This window comes from Ochotona princeps, chromosome 17, assembly GCF_030435755.1.
Source record: "Ochotona princeps isolate mOchPri1 chromosome 17, mOchPri1.hap1, whole genome shotgun sequence".
Lineage (NCBI taxonomy): Eukaryota > Metazoa > Chordata > Mammalia > Lagomorpha > Ochotonidae > Ochotona > Ochotona princeps.
In genome coordinates, this window is record NC_080848.1 from 19,982,476 (window position 1) to 20,001,372 (window position 18,897).

Consider the following 18,897-nt stretch of genomic DNA (forward strand, 5'->3'; position numbering starts at 1 on the left):
GCCCTGCCGAGCCCGCGCGCCCCCGGCCAGGGCTCCGCGCTCGGGCGGTGTCGAGGGGCCGGCGTCTCCGAAGCCGCGTGTCTCGGAACGGACGGTAGATGGCAGCAAACCGCATAATTTGGGTCGGAGCAAACCGGACGAGGAACGATTTATAACCAACCAAGACCTCTGGAAGAAAAAGCCCTTCTACGCCCCAAGTGCGGTCGGGGCTTTTCCCTTAGGTGAACAGGCCCCCGAGGGGTGCCGTCGGGGCCCCGGCATACAACGCCTCCGGCTACAAAGCCGAGGCCGGAGGCTCCATCCCGGCACCGGCTCAGCTGGCCTGCGCTCAAGGCCTGCACAAGGGGCCCCTGGAGACCCCTTCCCGCTCCACAAGTGGCTGCGTCGTCCCTGTCCTCCCAGCTCAGGACCGAGGGATCCAACACGCCTTCTATTCCCCAACACACAAACAGGCGCATACCCACGCAACCCGCTACCAGAGGTCTGAGAGCAGACGGCCTGCACTTAGGCTTAAGAAAGATCAAAGCCACCCAGGCGCGCAAAACGACGCAGACCACAGCCTCTGCCGCCCGCTGCGGCTACTGATACCGCCGCCCATCTCTGAATTGTTGGCTTCGCCTCCACTCCTCAGTTCCTGCTCCAGGCCATGCGCCTTCCCCCACCTCACCAGCTACTCCAGCAATTCCTGCCTCCTGCCCAGCGATTCCTCCCCCCACCCCAACACACACCCTGTTCCACGCCTGGAGACCCGTCTGGGGAGTGTGCGTGCGAAATCCGCGCCTCGGACGCACAGGGCGAGGTGCCTGGGTTCCATGAGGACACCCTCAGATCCGTAATAGAATTTTCTCCCTTATTCTTGGCTTTCTTTCTGGGCTCACAAGCCTAGACACACCACCACGCTCCAACAACGTCTTCACAACCACTGCGTTTGGGTACAGGAAAGTTTGAGAGGTTCCCACGGCAGACACACACACGCGCGCCCATAGCGCACGACGACGTCCTCCACCGAGATCCACACCGCAGCACCAGTTAACGCACAAGCCTCAGACTCAACATGGCAGGGAAGGCAACACGCGTGACCTACCGCATCACAACCACACCACTGCCTCCCGCAGCGTGGGGCTCGCTCCCCCGCAGTGGGCGCCACCACCCACGCGCCTTCCGTGTCAGACACGTCTCCGAGGGGGAGATGCTGGACACCGCGGTCTCTGAATTGTCCTCTCTGTGTCTCTCCAGCTTCCGCGGAGACTCCCAGGCCCTCGGGAGACCAGGACGTCCCTCGGCGGTGGCGGCGCCGGCGCCACCGCCCCTCCCGCCAAGGCTACCGGGGAAAACCGCCTTAACCCGCACCGGGCAAGAGACCTGCGCGCGGGGCAGCTGGGGGTAGGAGGATGCCGGGGCCAGGGGCAGGAGGTGGGAGGTGGGGTGCAATCCACAGAGACCCCCAGCCGCTGGCTTCTCCCTCTGGGATCCTCGAAGCCCAAACACCCCTCATCTTCTCTCCCTCTCCTCCCGCCCCCCTTAAGCCTTCCGCAGCTTAAAAGGGCAACTCCGGGGCCCCTTGGCTTCCTCCTCCCACCTTCCCCGCCTAGGCTCCCCCTCCAGGAAGCAGCCACCCCTCTCCCCATCGCCGAATTGCCGGGAAGCCTTGTCCCTGCAGCGCCCCAGAGATGGGTATCAGCCCCCTCTTGAAGACAGGGAGGAGGGGGGAACCCCAAGCCCCACCCCCTACAAAAGCAAGGCACAAGAATGAGAAAAGAATTGTAGAATCTCCCTTACCTTTGCCGACAGGGGTTTTCTTTTTCCACCCCTCCGGACGGAAAAGGGTGGGGAGGAAAGGGGCTAAACAGAGCCTTCCGTTTCTTCTTTGCTCCCAGGTAATCTTGGGCTAAATCGCGAGCCGTCCTTTCCCCTTCTCCGGCTTGGGAGAGTGGAAGGTTGGCGGCTCTGATATTTGCATAGAAAATAGAGTAAGTTCTGCCTTTGAAAAATGGTATCAGGCTGTGGTCCTGGGCAGATTGTCCAATGACCCTTCATGGTGAGTAAAATCCCAGATCAGCAAGCAAATTAACTTAGGAATCAAAATTATTTCTGCTTCTGTCTTTGTGTAATTCCCACCCCTCCTTCCCACTCTCTCTCCCTCTCTCCTCTCCACTCCCCCCTCTTCCTCTCTCTCTCTCTCTTTGGCTCTATGGAGCTGATATTGAAGTATAAAAATATCAAGAGGCTGAGCCTGAAGGAGGACAGTGCTCCGACCTAGGTGTGGTGTCCAAAAGAATGCTGCATTATAACCACCAGGGAAATGATAAAAAGTTCATGTTCACGATCGCCCGGCCACATGACCGGCGCCGGCCAATCGCTGGATTCAACCACTCATAAACTTCTATCACAAAGTTGTAAATTTTCATAAAACAACAAGGAATTTATTGCATTTCTTCATGGCTGCTCCACCAGCAACCTTTTCCTCAGTCGCCATCTTCCTTTCTTCTCTTTCTCTCTTTTTCTGGGGGAAACCCATGCCTAGCACGGGGTGAATTTTGGGGTGCAGGGAATCAGGGCACAGAAGCCCCCAGGGGCCAGTTGGGGGAGAGCCTCCATGTTTCCCACAGCAGCCCTGCCCCCCATCTCCTAGTAAAAATCACACCCCCTCCAAGCCACGGGTGGGGATGGTGAGGAAGCGGTTCCGAGGGGAAGTGGAAGAGCCGGGCCCAGGTTGCCCAGCTGCCTCGCTGCCACCTTCCTCCTCCCCTCTCTCCCTCTGAACCTGCTGGCTCACCCCTCGTCCTAGACTCCCCACCTACCCATCCAGGGCCTATTTTTGACCCCAAAGGAAAAGGTGGCCTGGATGGGGGTCAAAGCAGAGTCCAAAACTGGGTTCTCTGCTTTACCCCTCAAAAATAGAGGGAGGAACGTGCCTGTTTCTGGTATCTCTCGCTTCAGGGCCAGGCCCCAGGCGATATCCCTAAAACAGCTTCAGGGGATTTCCTAGGAGTTCTGCAGTCAGGAGCGGGAGAAGAAACCCCGGGTTTGGGTCCTTTTCCTTACAAATTCAGTTTAAACAGGGTCTCATAAAACCAACCTTCCCCCCCCAATGCTGTCCCAGGAAACGAAAGCAATCCAGGGTTTGTAATCGAATAAATATTTAAAATCAGCTTTGAGAGACCTACCTGCAGAAAAACAGTGGGTGTTTTGGTTTTTGCCCTGCAATCAGGGGAGCGTTTTGAAGCCACACACACCTAAAATCGCCACTGCTTCCCAGCGTCTCTAAAATCCCCCCTGTATTTTGATCCGTGCTCCCAGTGCCCAAATGCAGGAAACGAAATAACCTCTCCCCCAAACGTGTTTCCTTGTTTCGTCTTTCTGCTCAAGGGGAGGTTCCAAAGCGGCGGCGGCGCAGAGGAAGCTCCCGGTGGCGAGCGGCGCGGAAACTCCAGCCCGGTAAAGTCGCGCCCTGGTCTCATTTGTCCCCCATCCACCCCCTGCACATGAAACACGTTTATTTGGGTCGCCTGTGTCGAACTAAAATTAAATAAATGTACGTAAGTGACATTAAAAATAAATTGCAACCAAATAACTGACTGCTCCTGCCGAAGATGTTTGGGGAGCAAGCCAGCAAGGAAGCAGAAACTCGCAGACAGGCCCGGCCTGGTGGGGGGCGCCCTGAGGCCTCCCCTCCCCAGCCTGGCCACCTCCACAGACCGAACCAGAGGCGGGAGTGGATTGGGTCGCTTCCTTCGCGTGGAGCCTAGCGCTGCCGCTTCTGGTTTGGCGATGGCGCTGCCCAGTAGCCCGATTGCGAGGCTAGGGCAGTAAGAGAGGCCGTGCAACCGAGGGGTTTTCTGTTTTGGGGGAAAAATCAATGTGAGATCGAGGTGAGACGTTTCCTGGGGGGCAAGAGTGGATCTGTGTGTTTTTCTACGCCGACATACGAACGTGCAGCGCTGTTTATCCTGGCGTCTGCGAGAGCCGGTGAATGGAGGTGAAGCGCGCACACCCAGGGTGTGGCGTGCAGATCCTAGGAAGGCCCAGCGCGACCATTTTAGAAACACAAGAATCTGGGGTGTGTGTGTGTGTGTGTGTGTGTGAGAGAGAGAGAGAGAGAGAGAGAGACATTATGGCCGTGTACTTATTTAGACACTACATGGGCCTGCAGATCAGTGTAATTATATGCATTCCGGTATGTCCGGATGTGGGAAAGATCCCAAGGGCAAAGTGTTTGTGGGGTGGTGGGATTCGCTAGCTGGAGGCCCCCAGAGCGGGGGTCAACAGGACAAGGTGTAGATCCAGCACACAAGAACATGGGTGGGAAGCGGAGGGATTTGGGGAGACAAAGAAAATATGGCATCTGCTGATTTTTTAAATTGCATTTTATTTTTCCATCCTTCAGGTACACACCGAATGTAAAGAGCCGGGGATTTGTCAGGAGAAGGCGCTGCAGTCAGCGTCCCTGGGGACAACGGGTCAGGAGGTGGGTTCTTGGGGCTTCCTGAAGCCCCTTCAGTGCCACTACTGGGAATGGGCAGGCTTGGAAGGCAGGGGACGCCACACAGGTTAGTCCAGACCCACAGTCCACAGTGTCAGAGGGGAGCTTACAAAACAGCGAAATTTTACAAAGACGTTACAGCAGCAACATAGAAAAGGGGGGATGAATTCCAGAAAGATACAGAACAGGTAGATCATGTCCTTCCCATATGGTTAAAAAACAAACTCCACACTTCCTATAGGTAGTATTTTTTTTACAGTATTGAGGAACCAGCATCTCTCCTTTCTCTGGCTCTACACCACTTAAACATCGCTTTCATTTAAACAGAGCTGTTGCGATTTTTTCCCTATTTGATCTGAATTTCCTGGTTCAGTTCCCAGAGCAGGGCGTCTCCCTCTGTCCCTTTCTGTTCTCTCTCCTTCCGCCTTTCGCCGGTCCCTCACTCTTCCTCCTCCTCCTCGGCTTCGGCCTTGTCCTGCCCGTTGGTCCCTGGGCCTGCAGACTTGTTCTCCTTTTTCCACTTCATGCGCCGGTTCTGGAACCAGATCTTGATCTGGCGCTCGGTCAGGCACAGGGCGTGCGCGATCTCGATGCGCCGCCGCCGGGTCAGGTAGCGGTTGTAGTGGAACTCCTTCTCCAGTTCCAGCGTCTGGTAGCGCGTGTAGGTCTGGCGGCCTCGCTTGCGGTCTGTCCCTGCGGGTGGATTTTAAAGGAGAAAACTCAGGGGGTGCAGAAAACTTCAGAAGCTCCCCTGCATACACCCCCCCTCTTAGAACATTCTCACTGCACCCATTTCTCCCTTCTGGTACCCAGCCCCATCCCTTCCCCTCCCTGTGTGCTGCTGTTTTCTTTAAGCCTGCCTGCAGGTGGCCTCTCTGCTGGCTCCCCAGGCCATCCTGCCAAATTTCCATCCAAGAAGTCTGGTTCAACCTGCTACACGTCTGAGGTCTGAACACCAAGATCTACCTCCTGGCCCCAGGAAGCCTTGCTCCTCAGGGGTCAATGTGAGGCGAAGGGAGAGGGGCCTCCATTACCACCTGCCAGTAGGCCTGCCCCCTCTGGATGCTGTCTCTGACCCTAAGGGGTGTTGGAAGCTGTGCTAGGGGCCCTGGAAGTGTGTTTCCCAAGAAGAACAGGAGACAAAGGGGTCTCCCAGGCTCAGCTTCCATCCCCTCTGCACCACACCATGTTGTGGAAGGAGGTGGAGGCAAGGATTGGCACATTTCCTTAGAGCATGAAGTGGACCCAAGGACAGCTGCCACTCAGGGTCAGACAGCTCAGTTGTCCAGGGCAACCTGTGTGGGCCTCCAGGAAGGGAGAGGCGGAGAGGAGGAAGTGTCCAGGTGGTTGGTGGGTGGGTGGCAGGTCCGGGTGGGGCCCCCCTCCCCCCCAACCTTAGGGAGAGGTGCTGGTGCCAGCCCTCCTGGGGGGCAGACAGATGGGGGAGGGCCAAGGGGGCTTATTTTCAAGTCAGATAAAAGCCAAACTGAATTGTTTATGAGAAGAAAAGTTGGAGCTTTGATAAATCAACTGGAAAGGCAGTCGAATTATGAAACAGGTAATGGGAACTGTGACCGCCAATACTGATGGTGGGAGAGCTGGCCGCCTCCTGGCCACCAACTCTGGCTGCATTGCGAGCCTCAGACACAGATCTTGGTCCTTCTGAGCTGTGGAACTGACCCCCCAACCAAGTCCCATCTGTCTAGACCTGGCTGGCCAGGACACCCCTCCCTTACACATGAATCCCCTGGTCTCTTGGTGTCCCTACAGGGACTATTACCACGGTGGCCCACACTCTGCAGCTTTGCTTTGGCTCCAGGGATTCCTAGTGTCCCCTCTCCCTCCCTCGCCCCAAGAGGAGGGATGCCTTTCCGCAGGGTCACCTCTACACTTGGTGGCCAGATGTCCAGAGGTGCCTAGGAGTCCTGGGAAATGTTCTTGAGGGAACAAGCTGTGGCTCCCAGCAGGCTGCTGACCGTGCAAGTTCACTGGGGGAGTGGGCTTCAGGAGCCGCAGCTCTGCCAGCCTCAGCACCCTTCCTTCCACCTGCCTGTCTGGTTTGGTGTCACTGGCTGGGTCCCGGTTTCCTCTCCCCTCCCTCCCCCTCTCCCGCGAGGCCTCCAGAGCCCACTTCTAATTGTCCTGATGGGATTCATGGGGGAGCCGGGTTGGCTGGGAAGGAAGGGGGAGGGGAGAGTTGCTTGGCGCTGTGGCCCCCTCCCCCATACTTGAGCTGGGGGTGGAGGGGACACACCCTGAGCCGAGTTCCCCGGCGGGGGGAAGGGAGGAGGGCAGAGGAGACCCTAATGGCTATTCTCTGCAAACCCCAGCCTTCCCTCGCAAGACAAACGGCCTCGTCTCCAGCCCGTGCCGGCGCTGCTGATAAATATTTAAAGCTAAAAGGCCAGGAGGCAGGGATGGGGGGCGGGGGACGGGACGGGCTGGGGGCTCGGAGCGCCGCGGCGGCGTCGGTGGGTGAAGAGAGAGATCCGCCGGGGGAGGCTGAGCGAGCCAGAGAGCACCCAACTCGAGTGGGAAGGCGGGGGCGGTGCCCCGGGTCCGGCGAGGTTGGCGAGGATGCCGCATCCCCAAGCCCGGGAGAACTCTGGTCGCGGAAAGCGGGGGCGCCTTCTGGGGAAATGTGTCCCCCCCACCACGGCCGCTGCGGCTCGAGGACGGCTCGGTGCGCTGCGTTACCTGAGCTTCGCATCCAGGGGTAGATCCGGAAGTTACTCTCGGCCGCCAAGTCCGAGTCCCTCGGCTCCTTGGCGCCTGCCGCCTTGGCGGAGTCGCCGGGACACACCCCGGGGAGATTCTGCTCAAAGGGCGCGCAGTGCATGTTGAAGGAACTCGGCTCGAGCCCGTAGCCGGCCGCGTAGACGCCGGCCGCGCCCTGGCCGGCCATGCCCCCCCCGCCGGGGTACAAGCCCTGCACCGAGGCGGCGAAGCCGGCGCCCGAACCCGCTCCATAGCCCGGGCGCTGGGGGTTGGAGGCAAAGGCGCAAGAAGTTTGTTCGGGGAAGGCTCCGGTGGCGAAAACCGAACTTGCGGCTGGATATTTAGAAAATAAAGCATTCGCATAATACAATGAACTCATAATTTGGCCGGATGATTTGTAGGCAGGGACGTTTTAGTGTCGGTTTTACGAGATTCCTTGATATATTACAGAATTAGAGTCCAGATTTACACCAAAAAGGACCCCCTTTTTCCTCTCTGGGCCACGTGACCCCTCCCACGTGACGGTCCTCCCGCCAATGGCCGGACGGCCTCCCCACGGCTCCCCGGTAATGTGGAAAAAATTGTGTGGCGTTGGATTTATAAAATATGATCAATAATGGATGGGAGAGCCGAGCCCCGTGGCTTGGGGTTGGGGGGGTCTCGGGGAGCTGCTGTCACCCGCTCCCCCAGGCTAGAGGCAGCTTGCAGGCCAGATTTGGGGGGGCGGAGGGAGAAAGAAGTTGAGTGCAAGTGAAAATAAATAAGCTCGGAGCGTGCGGTTGGGGGGTCGCCCCCTCGCAGCCACTTGCCGAGCGCGTTCCCGAGCCGGAGACGAACCCAGGGGCGGAGCGCGCGGCCGGCTGCGTCCAGGTCGGCGATATGGGGACGGCCGGAGGCGGCCTGGCCCGGAGCCTAGGGCCAGTCGGCCTGGTTCTCCCCAGGTGCGGAGCGGGGTGGGCCTCCCGGCTCCCTGGACGCCCCAGAAGACACGCACGGAGCGAGGCTTCGCGGGCCTCCCTGGGCGTTGGACACCGCACTGTCTGGTGGCTTCAGAAAGAAAAAAATATAATAATAATAATAAAAGGAAAAGGTGGAGTGGGTGGGGGTGGGGAGAGAGGAAGGGAGGAGCGCGGCGCAGGCACGCTCCCCTCTCGGTTCCCGGAGGCGGATGCCCAGGCCGAGCGAGGCTGCAGGAGGAGCCGTGCAGCCAAGGAAGGAAGGCGGCGAGCCACCGCCTCGGAGCCGCGCGGAGGTGGCCACGTCCCAGGGAGGCTGAGGTGGGGAAGAGCCTGTGCCTCCCCTCCCGCTCCCCCCACCGGAGTTGGAGAGAAATATCAGCGTGCTCAGCAGCCCCGAACTCCACACACACACACACACACACACACACACACCTCGCACTCCGAGAAACAAAGAGGGGGTGGTGTGGCGCGGAGACGCAGCCAGCAGCCCCCCGGCGCCTCTCCTCGGCGCGCGCCCTGGGTGCCGAGGTCTCCCGGGCTTGGGCGGCCTTGCCAACGCGAGGGGAGGGGGCTTCTCTCTGCTCCCCTCCCTCGTCGTTCTCTCCAACCAATCCCGAGCAGCCGCCTCCCTCGCCCCCTGCGCCCCTGGGCCGGGGGACTCGCACCACCTGCCGCCAGCCGCCCCCCTCGCCCCCTCCTCTTGCGGCCTGGCCTGGGCCGGCACAGCAGCAGCTCGGTGACCGGCTCCCCCACCCCAATCACCTCCCCGCCCCAGCCCCCAGCCCCCAGCCCCCAGCCGGGCTCTACGAGGCGCCGGGCAGTGGGTGAGGAACGCGGGCCGGGCCAGTCTCAGGTTCTCGCTTGTAAACTTTATTGTAACTCTTCCGCCCTTTTCAGGCGCAGACAACAGAACAAAGTATAGAGGAACAACAAAATATATAATTAGCCCTCCCTCCCTCCCCCCATAAAGTAATTCACGGATACAGGATACATTCTCTTCACAGTAAACCTAAGAACACTTTTAACAATTGCCCACAGCGCGCATGCTAACTAAGGTAACCTTTTTTTTTTTTGAGAAACACTTAAGACAAAATTGTCAAACCGAAGGAGGGGAGGAAAAGAGAGAAGCCAGAGAGAGAAAGCCAGCGAGCTGGGGGGTGGGGGCGGCGGTGGGGACAGAGGAGGGGAAATGAGGACGCGGCGAGAGAGAGAGAGAGAGAGAGAGAGAGAGAGAGAGAGAGAGAGAAAGGGAGGGAGAAAGAATTACGGCGTGAATAGGCAGTTTCATGTTGTTGGGAAAACTTAGCAGAAATCGGTACCTCGGTCATTACAAAGAAGCACGTTCAAAGAAAAAAAAAACATTGCACAAGGAAGCTTTTTACAAGGGGGAGGGCACTAGGGGGGCGCAGCCTGGGCCGCAGCCGCTCGCCCTCGCGGGGCGAGGGAGTCCTTGCTGAAAATCCTTCTCTTTTTTTTTTCCGACCCCCCCCCCAGCCCCGGGCCCGAGAGAAGGGAAGAGAATCCACGGCAGCTCACACACAGAAGCTATTACGAGAAACTACCACTAGCGGGGATTGGCGCGGCGGGGTCGCTGCGGTGGGAGGCCCCGGGCCCGCTGGCTCGCTGGGCCGGGCGCGCTCGGGCGGGCCGGGCGGGCGGGCGGCCGCGGCCCTGGCAGTCCCAGCTGGAGCCCACTACTTCTTTTCAGGCTTCTGCGCGTCGCCCTCGTCCGCTGCCTCCGGGGCCCGCTCTAGCTTCTGCTTCTCCAGCTCCTCCTGCTCGCATTTGCTGCTGGGGAACTTGTCTTTGTTGTTCTCCTTTTTCCACTTCATCCTCCGGTTCTGGAACCAGATTTTAACCTGTCTCTCTGTCAGTCCCAGCGCGTGCGACACCTCGATCCGCCGTTTGCGAGTCAGATAGGGGTTAAATAGGAACTCCTTCTCCAGCTCCAGGGTCTGGTACCGGCTGTAAGTCTGCCGGCCTCGCCTGCGTCCGGCGGCTGCTGGGAAGGGGGGAAAGGGCGAGACGGAGGGGAGGGGAGGGCGGGGGAGGGGGCAGACACGGGGAAGGTTGGAAGATTCGTGAACCAGCCTAGGAGACCAGTATAATATTGGCAGGGGGACCTTCTCCCCGAGCGAGGGCGGAGGGGGGGCGCTGAGAGGCCGAGCTCAGCAGAGGGGGTGCGGGGCCGGGTGGGGGCGGTGAGGGGTTCGGCCACCACCGAATCCAAGGGGACCCCCCTCCCTTGATAACCCTCATCAGAGTGGGTGGGGGGCTGGGGTTCAAATCTATGAAAAGTGCCATAAACTTTAGAAGGAAGGATGTGTGGGGGAGGTGGGGGGAGAATGGACCCACCTTATAAAGACCCCAGAGCCTATGCCCCAGAAGAAAAGTTTCTTCAGGGCAATTAAACTATAAAGCAATCGAAAAGTGCAAAAGCTGAGCGCCCCCACTCCCACCGCCCTCTCTCCACAACCCCCCATAAAACAGTAAAAGGGGGAAAAAAGGGTGAGGAGAAAAGAAGTAAGGCCTGGTGAGGGGTTTATGGATTCAGGAAATGTCGCTTAGCGTTGTCCCCTTAGAGAGAAACAAAAAAAAAAAAAAAAGAGGAGAGATCAAGTGAGCGGGAGAGAGGAGGGAAGGAAGGAAGGAAGGAAGGAAAGGGAGGGAGGAGAGAGAAAAGAAGGAAGCAGGAGGGAAAGCGAGGCCGCCAGGAGGCCAGGGAAGGCGGCGGGCCGGGCACCGGGTCTCTGCAGGAGGGAGAGGTGCTGGCCTGGCCGGCCGCCTGCCCGGCCTCGGGGCCTCCGCGGCCCCGGCGCGAGCTCACCTTGCGGGCGCATCCAGGGGAAGAGCTGTGTGGGCGACGGGCTCTGTTCCGAGCCCTCGGCCTCCTCGCCCAGGCCGCTGGCGGCGGCGAGCTTGCAGTCTGCGTACTGCACCAGGTCCGGGTCCTGCGCTCCGAACAGGCTCTGGCGCTGCAGCGGGTCGTAGCCGTAGAAGTTGCCGGGGTCCCCGTGGCACGCCACGGCGCACGGGTTCTGCTGGTAGGGAGCCGTGGACAGCGACGACGGCCCGTGGTAGAACTCCTGGATTTGCGACGGGTGCTGGAAGCTGCCGCCGCCGCTGGGACCGTACACCACGGTGGGTCGGCCGCCCAGGTCCTGGGCGAAGCCGCAGTCATAATAATTGGGGCGCAGGGACTCCCCGGTTTTGTATTTGGAGAACAGTGAGTTGACGAAATAAGAGCTCATTTTATTGAATTTTGAGGCGGCGGCGGCGGCGGAGGCTGTAGTTGGGGGCTGTTGGGGAGGGGGTGGGGAGGGGGAAAGGGAGGGAGAGAGAGAGGAGAGAGAGAGAGAGAGAGAGGAGAAAAAACGCGGATTCGCCGGCTCCTAGTCACCCTCGCCAGGAAAGGAGAGGGAAAAGGGAGGAGGAAAAAAAAAAAGAAAAGAAAAAGAAAGAAAAGGCGAAGAAGATCTCAAAGCCTCCGCACTTTTTGTGATTTCCAGGAATAGAAAAGGACGGAGAAGCCTCCAAGTCTAAGCCTGCATGGCAGCCTGGGCTCGCGCGCCCTCCCCCCACCCCCACCCCCCACACAAAAAAATACCGCCACTTAAAGAGGTCCACGCTTCACATTTCGAAGAAGGGATGCCAGTTCATAAACAGTTTTCGGTGATTTACTTCCCTGCAAATGAGTTGTTTCATATTTTGCACTGTCTTTTCGTGATCATTTGCATCCATTAGAGACCCCGCATCCTATTGGCTTGTCAGTACTCCTCCCGGACAGAACGCAGAGCGAGGGTGAGAGCGAGAGCGAGCGAGCGAGCGAGCGCCAGGGAGTGAGAAGCGAGAGGGGAGGAAAAAAAAGGAGGGGAAGGAAAAAAAAACACCCAGGGAGAGAGAGAGAGAGACGAGAGGGGGTGTGAGGGGGGAGAGGGAGCGAGAGAGAATGAATACGGATTAAATCTGTTTAACTACCTACATTAATGAGATATCTCTCGCCTCGCAACAAATCAAATACCTTCGCAGACCACCCCCAAAGACTGATGTGGGGAAGTCACGGAAAAAACCCACGCGCAGACACAAGCGCCAGGCGGAGGCACGCTGTTAATTTCGCGATTTTAACGAGGCAATTGGAGTCTTTCTAAATGTCAGGGTCGCTTCGGAAAAATGTAAAAGAACACGGTTTAATTGCGCCGAGTTTTAAAAGGTCCTATAAATGTAATTGGTATTTTAATACAAGTTATCAAATCATACAGCTTCCTCTCCTAAACATATTTTCAAACAAACGAGGTAGTCATATTTAAGGCTTTAATGATCAATTTCCTTATTATTGATAAAGGTTTAACTATCGTGTGGAGGGAGCTGGCTGGGTAACCGGCCCCCCAAAACCGGCTGTAAACTCTTTAACAAACTATAAAACGCAATAAAGCCGAAGTCTGTTGTTGCTGCCACAGCGCATAAAAGCTGTTAGCATTTTACGAGTTCTTTCCTCTACAGCTATAAAACCGCAGCTTCCATAGCCCCCGCCGCTGGGCCGCAGCACCGTGGGGGTAACGGAGCTGAAATGAGACCGATTATGGGGGGTTTTGGTGCAAATGGTGACTTTTCAGAACTCTTCCCCCTCCTCGCAGGAGTCTAGCACCTGCCTGGAGCCCCCCTACCCACACAGGCCCCTCTCCACCTTGCTTGGGCCACTGCACACAACTGGCCTTCATTCTGCAATGGGCAAGGGGTCTGAGAGAGGGCCTGGGGAAGGCCGGGGAAGGGGACAAGAAACTTTCCCAATGAGGGAGCTGCCGGGGTTGGCCTGGCCTGGCCTGGCAGCTGCCTCTTGGCTCTTATGCCATTTAACTGGCTCTGGCCTCACTGGAGTGAATGGTAGGCACGGGGCGTGGGGGGTTCCTGTAGGTCCTCCAGCACACCAGGCACCTGGGAGGGCAGACTTTGGGTGGGAGGGAAAGGACACGATGCCACCACTGGGATAATGCCCCGTGGGGTTGTCCTGCAGCTGCACCCAGGCCTTGGGGCCCAGAAATCTAGCCCAGGTTGTGCCCAACCAGTTCCCCAGCAGCTGTGTCTCACAGTCCTCCCCACCTCGGAATGGGCACTGCCAGGCCCATCAATGCATCCAAAGGAGCCACGGGCGCGGGGCACCCCAGCTTTGCCACCTGGTCTTGGTGGTGTTGCTTTGAGCTTTCTGCTGCTACAAGCCCTCGGTGGCTACAAGGCAACAGTTACTGGTCCTGTGTCCCCAGGACAGTGGTAGTAGCAGTGGCTGGACCACTACCTAACCTGGCCTTGGGAGTGGCCTCAGGGTTCCCCGCTTATCTCTGGTTATGTCTCCTCCATCTGGGGGTCTCTCCTTAAACCTGGCTCTCCGGGCAGGCCTGGGGACCTGAGGCCCGGAAGGCAGCAGCAGGAGCCTGCTGCCCGGTGCCCTCCCACTTTCCTTGCCCTTGGTCTCAGCTCTGGAGTGCTGGCCAGGATTTAGAAGGCCTGGGGCAGAGGGTTGGAGCCAGTGGACTCTGGAAGAAACTATTCAGCCAAGGGCATGGGGGACAGAAGGAAATGGAAGGAAGGGAGAGGGGGAAAGAACACAGCAGAATTTCTAGCTACTCGGCAGAGCCCATTGTGGGTAGTTTTTGGGTGGTGGTGGGGGAGATGGGGATTTGCTGTCCCAGAAGCACCTCGGCAGGCCTCACTCACCCCAATCCACATAAAAAACTAAGCTAGAACCTTTTCCTAGGGGATAATCCATGGGGTCACTCAGTCCTTCCCAAGTGAATGGTGAGGATGAGAGGGGCTAAAAGGAAGGAGTGGGGGGAGAAAGAAAAAAAAAAGGAGAGAAGAATCAGAGTCTGGAATTTTCCAGGCGCAGCTGAGGGGGCAAGTGAGGCTGCTGGAGGCTGAGTTCGGTTGTTGAGGATGCGACCAATTTTTTATATCAACTGCGGGGGATTTTATGATGATGATCTGAGAACTCACCGACGAGCTGGAAATTCAGCGGCTTGTTCTCAATCATCCCTACTCCGTGCCAGAAATTCCTGATGGAAGGGAAATGTTTCTATTACAAGAAAAAAAAAAAAAAAAAACAAGAAAGAGCGAGGGGCTCATTTATAAACACCCAGTAGAGCGCAGAGATATTGTAGAAACTCAATCTGGGGAGACACTCCGCTTGCCTGGGTGCGCGCGGTGCAGGGTGCAGACCCAAGCCAGCGGCGGGGTGGCGGGGTGCTGGGCTGGGGGCGGGGCGCTCACCTTCCAGGCGGGTTTGTCGGGCCAACAGCGGGAGGACACAAGGAGGACCGCAGAGACGGAGCACGGCGCCCCGAACGAAAAGTGTCCGAGTCCAGGCCTCAGGCTGCGTCTTTATTGCCCAGGACCCGAGGCAGGCCAGGGGGCCGGGCCCTGAGCGCTGGAGCCGCAGCCTCACCTGGTAGCCGCAAGGCGTGCGGTGGAAGCTGCAGCTCCCGGTCCCCTCCGCCCCGGGTGATCCCACTCCTGTTCAGCACACGCGCTGTTTTTGGGGGTTCAATATGGGGCTCGGAGAAACGTCCCGAGGAGATGTCCGAACCAGGGACCCCTTGTCCTGCGCTCTTGGCCCAGACTCCGATGCGTACAAAGGGATCCGCAGCCGGCGCTGAAGCACAGCCTCCCGGCTGACCGGCTCTACTGGCTTGCAAAAGACCGCGGAAGCTACGGCTCGGGTCCCCACCCCAAATGGGCAACCCCTGGCCGGCTCACCGGGGTCCCCCGTCCCGCCAGCGTGAGCCGCCCGCTGGGCCGCCGCCACGGTTGTGGACCTCCGACCGCCTGCCGGGCCCGCTCACCTGCCCTGCTCTCCCGCCGCTGCAGACACAGCTGTGTCCCCACTCCGTGGACAGGCTCAGCCGCCCGAACCGGTTCTCTTGGGCTTGCACCCATTATTCCTATTATTACCACTATCCCCCGATTGCACGCATTGGCGGCCACAATGGGTGAGAGGAGCAATGAACCGGTCCTCGTGGGAGCAGCTTCAGAACACTGACCCTTGGAGGAGAGAGGGGGACACGATTGTACCTGAAATCTATAAAGTGGGGTGGGGGTGGAGGCCGTAACGAACCCTATATTTTTATTACGTGCAAATTATTCATGACTTTTGATAGCGCTCCTTTCCTAGATGCGAGGCCGAGCAAGGTGCAGCGCAGAGCCGCTGGCGAACCCGGCCGGCGCACGGGGGATTTTCACATGGAGCAAGGCTGCCATCTAGCGGCCACGCTGCCAAAATGCGCCAGTGCCAGCCATACAACCACCAGCCAAAAAAACTTTTGATTCTTAACTGGAAAAGAGGGAGGTGAAAGAAGAGGGATATGCATCTGGAAATGATTCATGAAATTGTGCGGATCAGCTCCAGGAAAAAACGGAGGAGGGGTAAAAGAGGACGAAGAAGCCCTAAGCTTTTTTTCCCCCATTTCTACCTGCATCTCTCCTCATCCACCTCAATTTCTGACACAGACACTGTTGACCCCCGAAGAGAGAGGGACTTTGCCAACTCCTCACGATCATTACAAACCCCAGAGAGAAAGAGGTGGAATTTCCTGGGGCAGAGGGGGAGGAAGAGGCCTGGAAGAAAGAGAAAAGACTGCGGAAGAGTTCGGAGGCATCCCCGCAGACCTGCGCGCTCGCGCCTCTGCATGGGGAGGGGGTCTTCGGCTTGGCGACCCTGTATTCTGGACAAAAGACCCCAGAATCCGGACTGAAGCTTTGGCCACAACAAAGTGACCCTCCCTGCCTCCTTCCCTCTCTTTGCCGCCTTCCGCTGGGGCCCAATGCATCGCTGCCCCACCCCCAGTCCCAGCCCCGGGCGGCTGCCCCGCCACGGCCCACGTTGTCCCCTCCCCAGTGCCGCAGCCTGGGGACCCAGCTGCGTGTGGCTCGCTCGGCGCTCGGCTCCGGAAAGCTTCCCTTCACTGTTTGCTTTGCTGCTGTTTAGTTTCTTAACCTTCAGAAATTTATACGCTATAAACTTTTATAGCGGTCATATTCTTTTATTGCTGCGCGCCCAGCACTGAATTCCTCTCCCGGCCTCTCTCCGCGCGCACTCTCCCGGCCTCTCTCTCTCGGAATAGCGCTTGCTCACTCGTTCGCTCGCTCTTTTATGATAACCGACTTCCCCACCTCCGGCTTCCGAGCCTCCACCTCGGTTTTGTTTGTCTCCGAAGGAAGCCGCCCCTGCTCGGGATGCAGGGACCCCCGCCGCCGCCCGAGGTCCCCTACCCCACCGTGCTGCGCCCCGGGTTCCAGCCTCACTGGTTTTATTTCCTTTTAAATTTTTATTTATTTGCGGTTTCTTTGAGCAGAGGCCGGGCTCCTTGGCTCGCTCTGGGCACCAGTCGGGCCCGGGGACCCAGGACAGGGAGGGCACTGCGTCTACACCCGCGGCAGAACCAGATCCGTTTTCTAGCTCTGTTGGAACCTCCATGCGGGGCATCCTCCCCGCCGAGCGTGCGGGAAGCCTGGCCGGGCCGGGCTGCGTCTTTTTCCACTTTCTCTTTTCGTTGGATCAGGGTAGGCCTAGCCTCTGGGCTCGGTCACAGGCTCGTGGCCTCCCGCCTTGGTTCGATCCTCACCTGGGCCCCAGCCTGCAGGGTCTGGGCGGGCTGCTGGGTCGGGGGTGTCCCTCGGGAAGAACGCGGCGGGAGGCTGGCGAGGGAGCGCTGGGCCGCGGCGCGGGTACAACCCCTGGGCGTCACGATCCGCCAGGGCAGGGAGGACCAGAAAGGTCTGAAAGGGACACGGAGGGCCCCACTGACCTCGACCCGGACCCCTCGGCCTCCCGTTCCACAGTCAGCGTCCTTTCCCAGTCTGGGGGTGCTGCCCCCAGCTCCACCTTGGGGTGTACGTGGCAGACCCCAGGCGGGGTGTCGCCAACCCTTAAGTTCCTCCACCCTCCCGGGGCCTCAGCCTCACCCCTGAAGGCAGGAAGGAGCTGCGGGGAGCTTCCTCCTTCTGCCCTGGCCTCTCTGTGCGGTGGCAGCCAAACCCAGGTGCGGTTCTCCGCACGCTGAGACCGGAAGTGTTTTCAGGGGCCCGCTGCGCGCCGGGCTTTCCCTCTGGCTCGCTGGGTAGTGGGCAATTGCGGGCGACCCCAGAGCCCGAGGAGACTGTCCCCTGTCCTTGCTCCTTCTGGGCTTGGCTCCTCCGGGGACGTGGGTCCCGAAGCAACCTGAAGCTGTGCAGGGCAGCCGTCCATGCATTGTTGGGGGGGAACCCCGGGGCACCGTGGGTCTTGCTTTACCGAACCCCACTTTGGGGATTTCTCCTTATGGCCAGCACCAAAGAAGACACGAGAGATTTGTTGTCTAGAGTGAGATATATATTTTTTTGTTATTTTCTTTTTCTTCCAAAACAGTCAGAGCTTCTTAGGCTCCTCACCCGCCCCCACTTTCACCCACCCCACCCCTCCCTCCTCCCACCCTAAAAGCAACGACTAACAAGCGACACGATCATCCCCCCTCCCCAGCCCCAAAGAAATCACAAAACACGAGCACAATTTCACGACAGCCACGGACAAAGCGAATAAGTTCTACTGGAACCGCCCCCTCCCTCGCAGGGTCGGGAAGCGCAGGGGCGCGTGTCCGCAGGGTGGAGGGCGGGGGAGCGGGCGAGAAGTGGGGAGTCCTCGGGCTCCTGGTGCTGAGGTGCAGCGGCGCGTCTGGGCCCTGCGCGCGGGCCTGTTCTCAGAACAGGGAAGAGCAGCAGCAGCAGCGGCGCCGACCGCCACCCTGACCGGCCGAGCTGGAAGCCAAGCCCACAGGGGCCGGGTCTCCCGGGGCGCACAGGAGGGAGCAGGGCGGCCGCTGGGCATCGCGCGGGCGGGAAGGGGGGTCCTCCACAGGGGCCGGGAAGGGGAAGAACACGCTGAGCTCCCAGCGCCCCAGGGAGCGCGCTGGGGCCTTGGCTGCTCCTAGTCCCCGACCAGTTCTCCCAGAATCAATTCACAATCAATGCTCCAGCACCTTGCTGTCCACAGCGGGGTTGCCCTAGCAGGGAGTGGCGTGTGTGTATGTGTGTGGGGGGGGGGCGTTCTATACAGGACCTCTAGACACGTTGCTACAAGATGGATTTGCCCAAACTGCTCTCAGATCTAACAAGGATGTGGGCTGCAGGATGCGGGACAGGTGGAGCACAAGGAAAGCTATACTCTAGGTGCAGCGGGGGCACAGGCGCACCCAGGATGGCACTGACGGGGCTCTAAGGATCTGCTGCAGGACATCCTTTAGTTGAAAGGAAAGTTCATGCAGAATTAAACATTTCCTGCACCAAACTGTTAGTGTGTGTGTGTGTGTGTGTAGGTAGGTAGGTAGTTAGGGAGAGTAGAGATCTTCGTATACACACACTCTCTGTCTCCCTGTCTTTTCCACCTTACTCTCTCCGGGACTGGGTCTGCCCCAGGGGACAGTATACCTAAGCAGGGTACCTCACCCAAGAGGCTGCCTCCAGACCTATCCCTGCTGTGTTTTTGCATCTGGGGTAGAACCTCAGCTATCCATATGGTCTGGGGGCTGTTCTGCCAGACTGGGGCGTGTCACCTCATGGGATTCCACCCCCTCCCCTTATTGCCATACACGCTAGGCATCACAGAGTGTGTGCCTTCTGGGCTGTAAGCAGTAAGCAGTGGGGGGTCCCTGGGTGACTGGGGTGGAGGGTGTAGGCTTGGGGAAGGAAGGAAGGGAGAGCAGCTGGAAGTCAGGG

At 58.8% G+C, this 18,897-nt stretch overlaps 2 protein-coding genes and 1 long non-coding RNA gene across 4 annotated transcripts; 1 reads left to right on the top strand and 2 right to left on the bottom strand.

The window, feature by feature from the left end:
- The first annotated feature begins 847 nt into the window (after positions 1-847).
- LOC131482368 (uncharacterized) lies at positions 848-4,507 on the top strand. The gene is made up of 3 exons (XR_009246923.1): positions 848-1,383; positions 3,370-3,438; positions 4,388-4,507. It is a non-coding gene; the product is annotated as an uncharacterized LOC131482368 (long non-coding RNA).
- HOXB7 (homeobox B7) lies at positions 4,357-8,048 on the bottom strand. The gene is made up of 2 exons (XM_058675862.1): positions 7,181-8,048; positions 4,357-5,176 (listed from the first exon to the last, which is right to left on the bottom strand). The coding sequence occupies exons 1-2, from the start codon at positions 7,578-7,580 to the stop codon at positions 4,923-4,925; spliced, it is 654 nt and encodes a 217-aa protein (XP_058531845.1). The 5' UTR covers positions 7,581-8,048; the 3' UTR covers positions 4,357-4,922.
- Positions 8,049-9,101: 1,053 nt separating this feature from the next.
- On the bottom strand, positions 9,102-11,833 carry HOXB8 (homeobox B8). Of its 2 annotated transcripts, XM_004591092.2 has the most exons (3): positions 11,768-11,833; positions 10,988-11,459; positions 9,102-10,162 (listed from the first exon to the last, which is right to left on the bottom strand). In XM_004591092.2, the coding sequence occupies exons 2-3, from the start codon at positions 11,409-11,411 to the stop codon at positions 9,855-9,857; spliced, it is 732 nt and encodes a 243-aa protein (XP_004591149.1). In that variant the 5' UTR covers positions 11,412-11,459; positions 11,768-11,833; the 3' UTR covers positions 9,102-9,854. The 2 variants fall into 2 exon arrangements, with proteins under 2 accessions (XP_004591149.1, XP_058531843.1); XM_058675860.1 differs by lacking the exon at positions 11,768-11,833 and having other exon boundaries at positions 9,103-10,159; positions 10,988-11,673.
- Between the last annotated feature and the right edge of the window lie 7,064 nt (positions 11,834-18,897).

Bases quoted from the DNA above. Each gene is read 5' to 3' on its own strand.
- HOXB8 (XM_004591092.2), bottom strand. From the start codon at position 11,411: ATGAGCTCTTATTTCGTCAACTCACTGTTCTCCAAATACAAAACCGGG. The intron at 10,163-10,987 runs GTGAGCTCGCGC...CCCCCTTCCCAG, and splicing joins CCCCTGGATGCGCCCGCAAG to CAGCCGCCGGACGCAGGCGA.
- HOXB7 (XM_058675862.1), bottom strand. From the start codon at position 7,580: ATGAGTTCATTGTATTATGCGAATGCTTTATTTTCTAAATATCCAGCC. The intron at 5,177-7,180 runs GTAACGCAGCGC...ATCCACCCGCAG, and splicing joins CCCCTGGATGCGAAGCTCAG to GGACAGACCGCAAGCGAGGC.